The 13,252-nt window shown below is 50.2% G+C and overlaps 3 protein-coding genes across 3 annotated transcripts; 2 read left to right on the plus strand and 1 right to left on the minus strand.

Annotated features, from left to right (window-relative positions):
- Positions 1–1,209: 1,209 nt before the first annotated feature.
- FTJAE_3828 (Rab6 GTPase activating GAP) lies at positions 1,210–4,449 on the plus strand (the record flags this gene model as incomplete). Its single annotated transcript, XM_037350168.1, has 3 exons — positions 1,210–1,728; positions 1,778–2,400; positions 2,466–4,449. The coding sequence occupies 3 exons, from the start codon at positions 1,210–1,212 to the stop codon at positions 4,447–4,449; spliced, it is 3,126 nt and encodes a 1,041-aa protein (XP_037209080.1).
- Positions 4,450–6,936: 2,487 nt separating this feature from the next.
- FTJAE_3829 (cell wall cwl1) lies at positions 6,937–8,336 on the plus strand (the record flags this gene model as incomplete). Its single annotated transcript, XM_037350169.1, has 5 exons — positions 6,937–6,994; positions 7,164–7,196; positions 7,256–7,417; positions 7,476–7,777; positions 7,827–8,336. 5 exons carry the CDS (start codon positions 6,937–6,939, stop codon positions 8,334–8,336), a joined length of 1,065 nt encoding a protein of 354 aa, XP_037209081.1.
- Positions 8,337–8,984: 648 nt separating this feature from the next.
- On the minus strand, positions 8,985–12,538 carry FTJAE_3830 (ribosome biogenesis BMS1; the record flags this gene model as incomplete). Its single annotated transcript, XM_037350171.1, has 3 exons — positions 8,985–12,281; positions 12,340–12,410; positions 12,469–12,538. 3 exons carry the CDS (start codon positions 12,536–12,538, stop codon positions 8,985–8,987), a joined length of 3,438 nt encoding a protein of 1,145 aa, XP_037209082.1.
- Positions 12,539–13,252: the final 714 nt, after the last annotated feature.

Genomic DNA, 13,252 nt, shown 5'->3' on the forward strand with positions numbered 1-13,252 from the left:
TGAACGACCATTGACCACTTGACGGGACCTTATTGTTTGGATGCGACCACAACGTTGACCATGGATGTCGCGTCACGTTTGCAACTGGAGTCATATCTGCCCTTGACAAGCATTTGAGGGTACTCACTGTTGTCCCCTTGACAACAAAAGAATGATCTGGCAGGTAAACAAACAGTTGACGCACAGTAACTAAGTGTTCCAGATGTATTGAGGCAGTTCAAAGACATGCGAATCGTCAAAGGACATCCATTGTGTTGCAAGCGCGTAGTTACTCGTCTCCTTTGAGACTAAAGAACGGGCCAATTCATGCTTCCGTGGCGGTCACCTAGCCAGCCCCGGTCTTTGGTCCTCCACTTGGCTCCCCCCGGACCGCCGTCACCTCCGCCGCCCAGTGAGGGGAGGCCGTGAGAGACGCTTCAATGCCGGCCTTGGAGCGGATCGTCAACAAAGGTCAAGGGCTGTTGGACGCTGGAACGGTCCATGACATTGGCGAATGGATAAAATGAGCGGGTCTAAAACAAGAACTGTCACTGGTTGGCGAGTCCTTGTCAATGCACCCGCCTCCAGTTCAGGGCACCTCTCAACTCTCAGGGCAGCCTGCACTACTGCGCTACTGCGCTACTGCATGCTGTAGCTGCCAGGGTCCAGATTATGGGCGTGCTACCCCTGGCCGGCTTCAACTTCTCACCAGGAGAAGGTGAATATCTAAATCAGACAACCTGATCCGAACCAAATCCAACCTTGTTGAAACTCCACCGCCAGCCTCGCACGATTGTTAAGACGCTCTTTTTTGTGTCTGCCGCAACTGCTTTTCCCGCTACACCATCGCCACTCCTCCGTCCTTTGGCCCTCTACCTAAATAATTAGCTTATCCTTAGAGTTTGGGTAGGATTCCAACTCGGAAATCGACATCGCCCCAGGAGCTCCGTTTCAGCCTCTGGGACCACCCCTCGATGAGCCAACTTAATCGTACTTGAGGCGTCTTCTTCGACAGGCTGGTCCTCTCCTCGACCTGTGAACCTGATTTTCGACCTGTTGTTGTCGTCCATCTTTCTTACGATATACACAAACCATAACCAACACGCGACGAAACGCCCCATCCTATCTGTTATTATAGGGGATTCCTGCCCGCCCGCTGGTGCTAGATTGTGTCTTTCGTTCCAGTCTCAGAGACTCTTGCACGGTTCTCCACCAAACTGACGGGCCGGTATGGACGCCCAAGTTAGAGAGAGCCTACATGAGCCTCTCCCTTTGGCCGCGCCAACCGAACGAGCATCCATGATGGCACGAGACCCAGCTCCCGAGACCCCTAAGATGGCTCACGATTCTTTGGTAACGGTTCGCCTCTCCGAACCGGATCCTATAGTCCTTGATTCTCCCATTGCCACTTCGACAATTGATACAAACCAGACAACTCCTACCAAGGATCCAGTTGATGACCGCCCTGATACTCCCATATCTCGCAAGTCTAGCCTGTTGGTAGTTGACACGGACGATAAGGACGATAGCCTAGACGGCGAATCGAAAACTTTGATTAAGGAAGGCGTGGTCGATACAGAGGCTTTGCGTTCTTCTTCAGCGACTATGCCACCACCGATTTTAACAATGCGGTCATTACAAGACGAGTTGGCTGATGATGGCAATATATCAGACGACCAGGACGAAGTGAACTGGGCACAACTTGAGCAAAAGGAAGATGAACAGACCAAGGATGAAGAAACAGATAACGTGAGTTCAGGCACCTCAACTGTCCGGATCTTGAAGTTAATTCGTGTAGTCAACTGCATTGTTGTTGGCCCGACTTGAACAGGAAAATGCAAAGCTGGCTACGAACCCAAAGAGCGTCAAAGTCCAAGGCGTTGACCGTGCTACTGCTGAACGTAGTGCAGTCAGCAGACCTCGGCCGCCATCAATGGCACAGCTTCGCCAGATGGTCCAGGGACCCACGCCCGCTGCTCTACGATATTCGATGCTACCACCACCGCCCATGACAGATCTCGAATTCTACGCCGCTCTCGTTAAGGATTACAAACAAACAGCTGCCCGACTTCCGACTCTTCTCTCAAATAAGATTCGTAAAGGTATCCCTCCACCGTTGCGTGGGGTGGTTTGGCAAAGCATGTCTGGAGCTCGGGATGCTATATTGGAAGAACAGTTTGATCGCTTCTGTGGCGAGTCTAGTCCATACGAAGTTATAATTGGCAAAGACTTGGGCCGAAGCTTCCCAGGTGTAGACATGTTCCGAGATCCAGAGGGTGATGGACAGCGTATGCTTGGCCGCGTCCTCAAGTGCTTCAGTCTCTACGACACCAAGATTGGCTATTGTCAGGGGCTGGCCTTTCTGGTCGGCCCATTGCTGATGCACATGCCCGACAAACAGGCATTCTGTGTTTTGGTTCGGTAAGCCGCAGCCAATTCCCTCCCTCACCTTGGCCACAGTGACATTGACTGACAAACAATCTCAGCCTCATGGAGCAATACGACTTAAGGGCGTGTTTCCTCCCTGATCTGTCGGGTCTCCACGTACGCATCTACCAATTCAAGGAGCTGCTACGCCAAAGCCTCCCAGTCTTGTCGAATCACCTTGACGAGCTACAAGTTGACCCTGCTTATGTTTCGCAATGGTTTCTCAGCTTTTTTGCCGTGACCTGTCCCTTGCCAATGCTGTTTCGCACTTACGATGTGATCTTTGCAGAGGGCGCCTCAGAGACATTGATGAGAGTCGCGCTATCCTTAATGCGGAAGAACGAGGCGCGACTATTGGCTTGCACGGAAATGGAGGATGTTATGCAACTTCTTTTATCTCGGGGCCTTTGGGATTGCTACCATTACAATGCCGATGAATTTGTTCAGGACTTTGTCGGGCTGACGGGTGCTGTTACCGCCGAAAACATGCAGCAGCTCGAGCAAAGTTACCGCGAGTCCAAGGCGGCCATCACGAACCCTGTCAGAGGTTCCGAGATTACTACTGCAGCTAGCCGCTTTCTCGGCCGGATATGGGCTACCTCTACCAACAACAAATCTTCCAACCTCAGCCCAGGAAACACTGCGCCTGCAAGACCGACGAGTATGCTGCGACGAAGCGCATCCAAGCAAAGTCTTGCATCGACATTGAACTCGATGGAGGCTAGCTCAGCTAGCGTCACAAGTTCATCATCAACAGACGTAACCTCAATGTCGAGAGATTCTTCCAATACTGAGGATGGCCGGGAATCTACACCAGTGGGCAATAAGACAATAACAGCCCATAAAAACACAGACGAACGAAACTTACATAGTCAGATCGAAGACCTCCTTACCGCTCTTAGTGAGCTCCAGCGTAACCATGCTTTATTATCGAATCAGCTACAACGGGAACGCGAAGAGCGACAAGAAGACCGCAAGGCCGTCCAGTCACTTTTGAATGGATTGAGACAGAAGGCTGACTCTGCCGCGTCAAGACCCGACAGCCCACAACCATCGGTCTTATCCGATAAAGAGGACACCTCAGTGGCGGACAAAGGTGAAAAGTCGGAGACAGAGGAGGACGAGTCTAAGACACCGAATCCTGAGGGAAAAGTCCTAGCGAACGACGACGAGGCTCAGAAAGGAGCGCCATCCACCACCGAGGACCTGGAAAATCTGCTCAATATTGTCGAACAGCGGTTCCAAGTGGAGGATGACAAACGACGTTCATCTATGCTGATATCGAAGGCGCAGCTGCAGGATGAGCTGAACCACGCAAAGGACCAGCTTGCTGCTGCACTGTCGCAGTCACAAGAGTACAGCCGCCAGATCTTGGATCTCAACCAGGAGATGGCCAGTGTGAAAGAGCAACTAAGGGAAAGTCATGCACATGTCAGAACGCTCCACCAGGATAAGCAGAGACTCGAGAAGCAAATGCATGGGCTAAAATCCCGCGTCTCGTCAGCCAGCTCAGCCCATGAGGTAGCCAAAGAACACGATGTGGACCGAGGTAGCAAGACTGGAGGTGGCCTTCGAGAGTTTAAGCTCAACCGCAGTAAGACTACACCGCACCCACCGCAACAGCAGCCTCAGGATCATGAGTCTATGCCGGCCACGACGAGCAAGTTCAACAAGCGGATATCATCCCTGCCTCAGAACCACGAAGCCAGTGTACCAACGGTGACCACGACCGGGCCCGCGCCATCTCAGAGTGAGCACGAGGCTTTACTAGCTGAGCTAGTCCAAGCCAAAACCGCCGAAGCAGTGGCGAAGCAAGAAGCTGAAGAGGCTCGGCAAAAGCTGGAGTCTATACGCAAATCTCACGGATTGAGCCGCTCCGTATCAGCGCATGCTCCTTCGGCATCACAGTCTGGACCCGGTGGAGTGTTCAGCCTTCTTACCGGCCACGGGGTAGCTGCCACAAATGACGTCGTGATGAAGCCGGCATCGACGAATGCTGGATCTCCAGGATCCGGAGGAAGTTTCTGGGGTTGGCGAAGGTAGAGAGTCAGGATTGTGGCTTCGATCTCAACGAACCCTGGACCGTGTTCACGAGCCACTCACGCGACATGTCTTGAAGTGAAAATTGTCGATTCTTTGTACATATCTTGGGAAGCATGAGATTCGTGCAGTCGAGCGCATATGTTGGGATGTTAAGGCGAGAAGCTGGGAACTCTGAGTGTTGGGCATGGGCCACATGTGCCCTTTTAACGGGTAGTTTTCCTTGTTTTCACATGTGTCACAAAGGCACCATCATTGTCGTCATATCAGGGCGTTTGTCTACTTAGCACGGGAGTTGGAGTCTAAAGATGACTTCTGTCGGGGTTTCTCAGAATGCCGCACGATCGCGGATTGATAGATACTATATAAGTCTATGTAATTGAAAAAGACATTTTTATTCATGAGATTGTTGCTCCACAGTTGCCCGAAGATACCTAGGTACAATGTTCGGAAGATGATGGAGAGCATGGAACGGAATCAGAGTTGGGTACGTACTGGTAATCGCCTATGATGCAAGTCATCGATCGATGGGCCATTCAGCCTCTGAACTTGGCACTTGTACATGTCATGATCAGTACCATTTTCCCAGGACTGAAATTGGCGCCATCTCAGATCGGCATTGAAATAATCTATAAAATCTCATAAAATCATTGTTCTCCTCTGGTTTACGAAGCTTATGGCATCAACAGTCGCGGTCAGATAACTCATCTATTCAATATGCAGTGTTGACCAATGAGGATACAGCTAGATGCCATCATCACAAACTCTCCGTGTTGATATCCTCTGAGGGAAGACAAGAAATAGGCCTTTATTCTAAGTGACAAAATAACCCATAAAAACTCAATACTATGCTTATCTAAATATTTTTATCATCTTGAGTCGAGAGATCATAATGTTTTTTGCTCTCTGAGGTCCCCCTACCCAGTAACATGAATATTTTGAAACCGAATATCGTTCAATACTCGCCTTGAGCCACTCACGCTAGAAAGCATAATAGCCCATTCTCAACTTGTGGACAGTTTGTAATTATTCTTTCCTGATGTTACCATCGTGGTGTGGTGATAAGAAGATGCAGGCTTGTGCCCTTTAAGTTAGAGCTGTAATGGCAAGGCCCTGTCATTTTTGAGATAAAGAACCCCCTTTTTAGTGCGACTTTCACATGCGTTAGAAATGACCAGATCATCACGTCAAAGCATCATACAGGTTTATGCAGCATTGCGGGTGAACTCTGAGGTATCCCGTACTTTGGCTCGAAGTGGTAAACTGTCGTCTGTTTACTATTAGTTAGCTTCATATGTCACAAAGAGAATTGACTTTTGTCAATTTCTTAGAGCTGCATGCCTGGAATGTCGTCGTTGAAGCTCCCTGATGACGGGATCAACCCTTGTTGATGGATCAGCTTGGACATTTGGAGAAGTGGTGACATTGGCGGTACCTGCAGCTGCTGACTGGTGGAGCGCATACCGGATGTACTCCATAGGTCTAGCACTGCGTCATGGGTAACAGAGCTCCACCGGCATCATGGTTTGGTAAACTAGGTACCTTATCCAAGCTCCATCGTCCAGCTTCTGGACAAAGAGAGTCCAGAGATCCAATGCTACGCAACAGGAGCTCTCTCGTTGAGACCGGCGTTGTTAAGCGTCGGTCCACTAAAAGGAGATTTGCAGTGATTCACAGTAGCAATTCAAATCTTGTTGTAATGGACGGATAATGCGTGGGTACCACTATGAGCAACTGGAGTTGTGTAAGGTTAGTAGCCAGTTTTTCTTTTGGTGGGCTCCATGGTCGGCGACGCTGTCGTCACTCGTTCGTTCCCCCGTGCCTTCTTTCCCACCTGAAGCAAGGACGAAACTTGGTCCCCTCCAACACCTAAAAGAGAAGTGTCCCGTCCTCTACGAACACAAACGTCATTCCTGATTCCTTCTCCTCCATCATACAAACTTACTTCCTCGCTCTCGACGAGACTTTCTCAACCATCATCACCTCACCTCACCTCACTTCACTCGCACTGGACATTTAGCACTCTCAAGGTACGTTTCACATGCCTTATCCTGGACCTAGTCTGCTGCCTCTGACGGGGTTGCTCGTTTCGCTTGACTTGCCTGTTCCTCTCACACGACCACTCACCTCGCTCCCCGACCGAATGCCCCTTAAGTCTGTTTTTAGTCACCTATCGGCTCAGACGAAAAAAAGACCGTTGCAGCTCTGTAGGTCCAGAGACGCGGAGCGGAGCGAGCTAGAAGTCGCTACGTAGCAGTAGCTTGTCGGCGTCGTGCCCTTGTCCTTTTTTACCCTGCATTAAACAAACAAACCAAGCTGTCCAAAATTTCTCTGGCCACTTTCGCTCACGCCGCTTTTCGCTTTCTAGAGAACATCTTCTTCCGATTCACCTCCTATTCCTCGTTCCCAATACTTTCAACTATAACTCCACCACGGTTCTTTCAGCGAGCGCACCACTTCTTTACACATTCTTCACACTAAACCGTCGAAATGGCTGATTCCACCTTGGCCGCTAACGGCAACTCTCTTCTTGAGACCACCAAGACAAGTAAGGTAAGTTTTCTTGCGCTGAACTGCGCTGATATCATACGGGGTGCCTCGAACAGATTTGCTAATTTCATTTTACAGTGTTTCCCCGCGATCTTTGCGCGACAATGGCACTGCCCGCCATGATACAAGGCCTTACCGCAGTCCAATGTAACTGACCCGACTTCCAGACGCTGCCGCTGCCTATCAATCTGTCGCCAACGGTACGACGATTCCCTAAGAACTATGATTTTGACTTGTTGCTAAAGCTAGATCTTTTCAGGCCCTGTTGCTCAGAACGTCTACGATCACACTCAGAAGGCCTCCAGCGAGCTCTCTAACCTTGCTGCTGCTCGACGCACTCCCGCGAATCCCGCTGCTACCGGCCAGCCGCTCACACACTACCATTCCTTCTTTTCTGAGCTTCTTTCATGGAACAACCCTCGTAAGTTGACTCATATCTCCTGTCCGACCTGCGAGAGCTGACCTCAGTGACACAATAGGCGCATCTGCCATTGCTTATGTGACTATCATCGGTGCTATCTTCACTGCACGATACCTGGATCTTCTCCGATGGGGACTCAAGGTTTCGTGGATGATCCTTGGTGTAACCATTCTTGCCGAGGTGCTTGGCAAGGTCATTATCAACAACGGTCTTGCTACTCAGCTTCGCCCTCGTCGGTACTACACAGTTCCTCGTGAGACTCTGGATGCCCTTATTGGGGACGTTCATGAGCTCATTAACTTCTTTGTCATCGAGGCCCAGCGAATCATCTTTGCCGAGAACGTCTTTGCTTCCGCCGCCGTAAGTTTGATATTCAACAGATTTCATAACTGGGACTAACATTGGATAGGCTTTCGTCGCCGCTTTCATTTCATACTACCTCGTTAAGCTTGTTCCTTACTGGGGACTTGCTGTTATCGGCACCACCGTCGCCTTCGTCGTTCCCCTGATCTACACATCCAATCAGGAGCTAATCGATGAGCAACTCCACCACGCTTCCGAGCTCATCAACTCCCAGACTGCCCAGATCCAGAGCGTCGCTTCGAAGCAGATGGAACAGGTCTCAAACATCAGCAAGCAATATGCTGGCGACTACAGCGGCAAAGTCCAGGACCTTCTCCGTGGCAAGACTCCTTCTCGCCAGAAGATTGACAAGCCTGAGCAGCCTATTTCTGCCAAGCAGCCGCAGTTTCCCTCTCCTCCTAACGAGGACCCCGTCAAGGCCACGGAGGCTCCTCAGATTCCTACCCCTGCCGCTCTCAAGGAGGAACTAAATGCGCCCACCGCTATCGACACCGCAGCCCCTGAGCTCCCCCACGAGGACGTTGTTCCCAGCAAGGAGCCCATGCTTGCTTCTTAAGTGACCAGCAGGAGACATGTGCCATGTGTACACGAGCTCAGAAGGCAAAGCTGCCCCGAGCAATGAATATGTTTTACGGCATTTTGGGGCGTATGTCAATCCTTGAATTAGGAGCAAAGGTTGTTCAGATTGGACTCGGGCGTGAAATGGTTTCTTGGGAGCATTCTTTAACACGCAATGCGACGACGATTGTTGACGTTGATGAAAGGGGGTTAAAATACGGACTGAGCGGGCAGATGCTGATGTCAGGGAGAGTATTCCTATAGAAACTCTTGATTAATACGTATGGGAGGACATCGCATCTGGCCTGTTGCTTGTTTTTGTACGTTTGTGTCTCGAGGATAGGTGTTTAGGATTGTTACTGTGTAGCTTGCTGAAGCAAATGCTATTCACTCAACTTTTTTAACATGCTGAAACACTTCATATCTGCCATGTATACGGTGCCTACACCATGTTTGTCATCAGATCCGGGAGTTCAATGTCCAAGTAATGCTATTATGCTGTCTGGAAGAAGGTTTTTATGCTATGTAAAAATGTGATTGATCTTTTGATTCTCGAAACGCCAACCCAACAAGGTATACAACTAGCACAATTCTAATCACTTGCATATAGTTCAAGCAACTGTGACGGTGATATTCACTCTCCCCTTTACTTCCTGCGCTTGCCACCACCTCCATCTTCGGCGGCTGCACGCTTACGACCATTCTTCCTCCAGAAGTCCTTGGATTCCCGTTTCTCACGGGCTTCCTTTTTCTGCTCGCTGTCTGCCAACTTCTTCTGGAACGCAGCGCGGTTCTTCTCCTTGGCGGCACGACGCTTGGCAGCAGCGTCGTTACGGATTGTGAGTAACTGCTGCATGAGAGCCCGGGCTTTCTTCTCCTCGGAACCAGGAGCCATGATGACAGCACGCTTCTGCATGTATGTCTCTTTCTTTTGCTTCTTGGTTTCAACAATCTGCGACTTGAAGGGAAGGTCGGCAGCAAGAGCGCGGGGCACACGGAGAGGGTTAAAGTGGCGGGTCTCTCGTTCAATAGTGCGGTACTGGCTGTTCTTGGGCTGGGGAGTGGGCACGTTCTGATCACGACGGACCTCGCCTGTGAGTCGCATGGGCTGCCAGCCGATGAGGTTGGTGACTGGGTTGTAGAACCGATGAGGCTTAATTGGGTACCAAGCACGCAAGAAGACAATGTCACTAAGAAGAATCTTGTCCTCGAAAGTGGCGCGGAATTGTCCCTCGGGCTTGGACAAAGCACGCTTGATCTGACCACGAATGCCAGAGACGGTCTTGATAGAAGCTCCCTCAAACTTGGCTATTTCAAGAGACGAGTTGAACATGTCCTTGATAAAAGCTGTGTTCTTGTAGATCTTTGCAGGTGTACCAGTAAGCTTGAGCTTCTTGACGATTTCTGTGGACTCGTCGACGCTGAGGATTGTGCCGGTAGCAGCGATGCGGAAACCGGGTGTCGACGCTGACATTGAGTTGAAGCAAACAAAGCCTGTGTTGGGTGCAATTAAGGGACCATAGATGGTACCGAAGCAATGCATATGCTCAGGTGTATACTTGAGCATACGGTTACGCGTGCGCGAGTCGGTGGTGCTGTAGATGGGCATGGTCTGGAAGCGACGCCATCCCAAAGAGAAGATAAGGGGATCATTTGTTTTGAGAATGCGTTTGTGCCAGCGGTGACGCTTGATGCGGACTTGAAGATAGCCGAATCGGTCTTCCGTAGCGGAGAGACCACCGACGACGATAGGTCGACGAGCATCAAAGAGCTTGACAAATTCGGCTGGAACGCCTTCGAGGACAACCTTGGCATATTTGCCCGCTCGGTAGCCTTCCACAGCAGAGCGTTGACGCTCATCGAGGTTCTCAAATTCCTCCTTATTGATATCGAGCTGCTTTTGGATCATGGCCTTTTGCGCCTCATACCATTGATCCTCGCCAAACTCTTGCACATCTCCACCTTCTCGTCGAGCATTTGCCTTATCATTAAGGAAACCCTCACGATCTTCCTCTTCGAATCGCATCTTGAGTTCCTCCTTTCGCTTTGCGTTCTTCTCTCGCTCGGCCTCAATGTCGTCGACAGTGGGCTGTGCTGGCTCTTGTTGGCCTTCAGCTTCGAGATCCTCGAAGACACCATCGCCCTCATCATTTGAGTCGCCCAAGCCCTCGAAGTCGCTGCCGTTCGCATCCCCATCATCGCCATCATCATCACCAGCAGCGAGGGCTGTCGAAGTGAACTTCCTCCGTAAAGCTTCGACGTTCTTCTCTGATGCCCATTTGGCCGCTAGATCCTCGTAGTCATACGCGGGTATTGACCTATCCTCTATAGCGTCTTCTTGCTCTTGTTTCGACTTCTTGAAAAAGTCATCTTCTTCATCGTCGTCGTCCTCAATATTCTCCTCTTCCGATTCATCATCCTCGCCCCTCCATCGCTTGAGAGCATCTTCAGGGCTTAGTGTGTCGTCGTACATATACCTAGCCAGATCACTTGTGTGATATGAGCGTCTCTTGCCATGTAGCCTCATCGCAGTGCCATTCAAGTTGTCCTTCCACCTTAATGCTGCTGCTTCCTCATCCGAATCGTATTCTTCGTCGTCTTCCACCTCCTCCTCATCAGACAATGCTCCGAGGTCTGAGTCACTGTCGGCGAATGCAAGATCATCTTCACCGAGTTCCTTATCGGCATCCTTGCGGAACATCTTGCCTAATTTACCTTCACTGAACTCAACCTCAGCATCCGAGGCCAAGTCTTCGTCGCCGCTGACAGAGCCCTCGTCGTCTTCGATTTGGTCACCATCGCCATCTTCTCTTTGGGCAAATCTAGGTTTGCGATGTGTTTTTCTGCCAGTGTCTTCCTCCTCTGGCACTGCCTCGACCTTGTTGCCGCCCTTGAAAAGCTGGACGCCGCCCTCCATTTGGCCAAGAAGCTTTCGCTCGGCTTGAAGACCAACAATCATCTCTTCTCCTTCTCCTCGCTCGGCATCATCATCCTCCTCTCGGTCGAAGCTGAAGCCCTTGTCGCTGGTGATCCAGATGGCATCACCATCAATCTTTAAGCCACTACGATCCGACATGGGAGCATGGAGCTTCTTTTCCTTTTCATCAAGTCGCCTTCGTCCAGTCTTTCCTGTGATCTTCGCCATTGCCAGTTCCATCGATGGCGTGGGACAAGGATCTGGCATAACCTCCATATTAGACACTGTAAAATCTCCCAAACCGGGGACGTGGACTCGTTGGTTGTGCGAAGCAAAATTTGTACCTCGCAGGTAACCTGACAGTACAATCGACCGGTCACAATTGGGGTCTTCCTCGATCTTGGTAGGGTGTGTGATGTCTCGGAAGCTGTCGATGATAGAGTAAGGGTGAGAATTGCGCCAGACGAGAGGACGTGGGTTCTTCATGACAGAGAGGAAGCGTGACAAGTTGTGGATTTCGCGGTCGGGATATCGGCCGTTCATAACACCAGAGAGGTAAAAGAGGTGGGCGCCCTGGTACAGCTCTGTCCAAAGTCTCCTCTTGAGACGCTTCTTGGCATCCTTGAGCGCCTGTGGCTTCCGGAAAAGATCCAGATGTGTCAAGATACCAAAGACGTTTCCTGGCATACCTGTAGCGGCAAGAATGTTGAGAAACTCCATAGTTTCCATCTCAAAGCCGTAATTCCCATCAATCATCAAGAGGACAATGTCGGCAACCTTTGCGATGTCGACCATGGCCTCCAGTTCGTTTGGGCACTCAACAAAGGTCAGGCGCTGCTTCTTCGATGTGACGACCGTCACAGGGCCCTGAGGGTCAGATATCGTTTCTTTGGCATATCGTCGAATGAGCGATTTCATCAACGTCGTCTTTCCTACGCCGGGAGGGCCAACGATTGTAACGAGTCGAGGCGGGGCCTCATCGGGCAATCGATCCACGAGCGGGACATGAAGACGCTTTTCCTTGATCTATTGCAGAGTTTTAGCATTGGGGCTTCTTATTCAAGGGAACAGGGAAGAGTCCTACATCTTGCGATCTCGCTGCTTGTCTCTGGAGCTTACCAGGGTTGGCGAAGGAAAACGCCTTTGGGTTGCGCTCTGATATTCGTCAGTATGCGCCAATCGCTAATTGGAACTGTGCGTAGGAATGACTTACCACCTGTATGCTGCTTCTTGTCCTTCTTGTCCTTGGACTTGCGATGCGGTTTGTGCACTTGATCTTCCATTTTTGCGTGCGACGTCGTCACCTTCCGAAAGACCATCAACTAACTGGCACGGTCTTTCGCCGTTCACTTTACTTCCAAATTTTTTTTAGACGCTAATAGAATTGTTATCGATAAGAATCGCGTTCCGCCAAGAAGGCTGCGGGGAACATGCACTGCCACTGCTCTCAGCAAAGCCACATGTGGCTTATACTATCTGGACTTTGCTATCTAGCCTAAGGTATCAGGTATTCACTCTAAAATTTAACGTTATTTTGTGAGCTGCCCGTTTAAGCATAGATTCAATGGCCTTGTCAACGTGCAGAATCAACGCGTGTCTACCTAGGTATTGTCCGGTGACGCATGCTTTGATACTTGACCGCTGTCTTGTGGGACTCATTTCCAACAAATTCTACGGTTTCTAACTAAGTGGTGAGTCTTTGGACTGACAGTAAGACACGGCTGAATTATGACCCATCAAGTGCAATTGCTATCGAAAAGACACCCGCTCTATGCGGGTGACATTCATGTTGTGTCAAACAGTCATGAGATGGTGGGTGATAAGTAAATACCATGGAATACTAACAGTGTTATTGAAGGAAATCGTCTTGAGATGCAACCCAATCAAGGCATGCAGAGTGTCAGTCTCACCATCTTGTCTGATCTAAGATCCTATGTTTTCATGTAGATACGTCCTCGCGGGGATTCCGTATTAGCCCATTCGAGGTCCCTAGCTCA

This window comes from Fusarium tjaetaba, assembly GCF_013396195.1.
Source record: "Fusarium tjaetaba strain NRRL 66243 chromosome Unknown NRRL66243_c0000071, whole genome shotgun sequence".
In the NCBI taxonomy this organism is placed as follows: Eukaryota; Fungi; Ascomycota; class Sordariomycetes; order Hypocreales; family Nectriaceae; genus Fusarium; species Fusarium tjaetaba.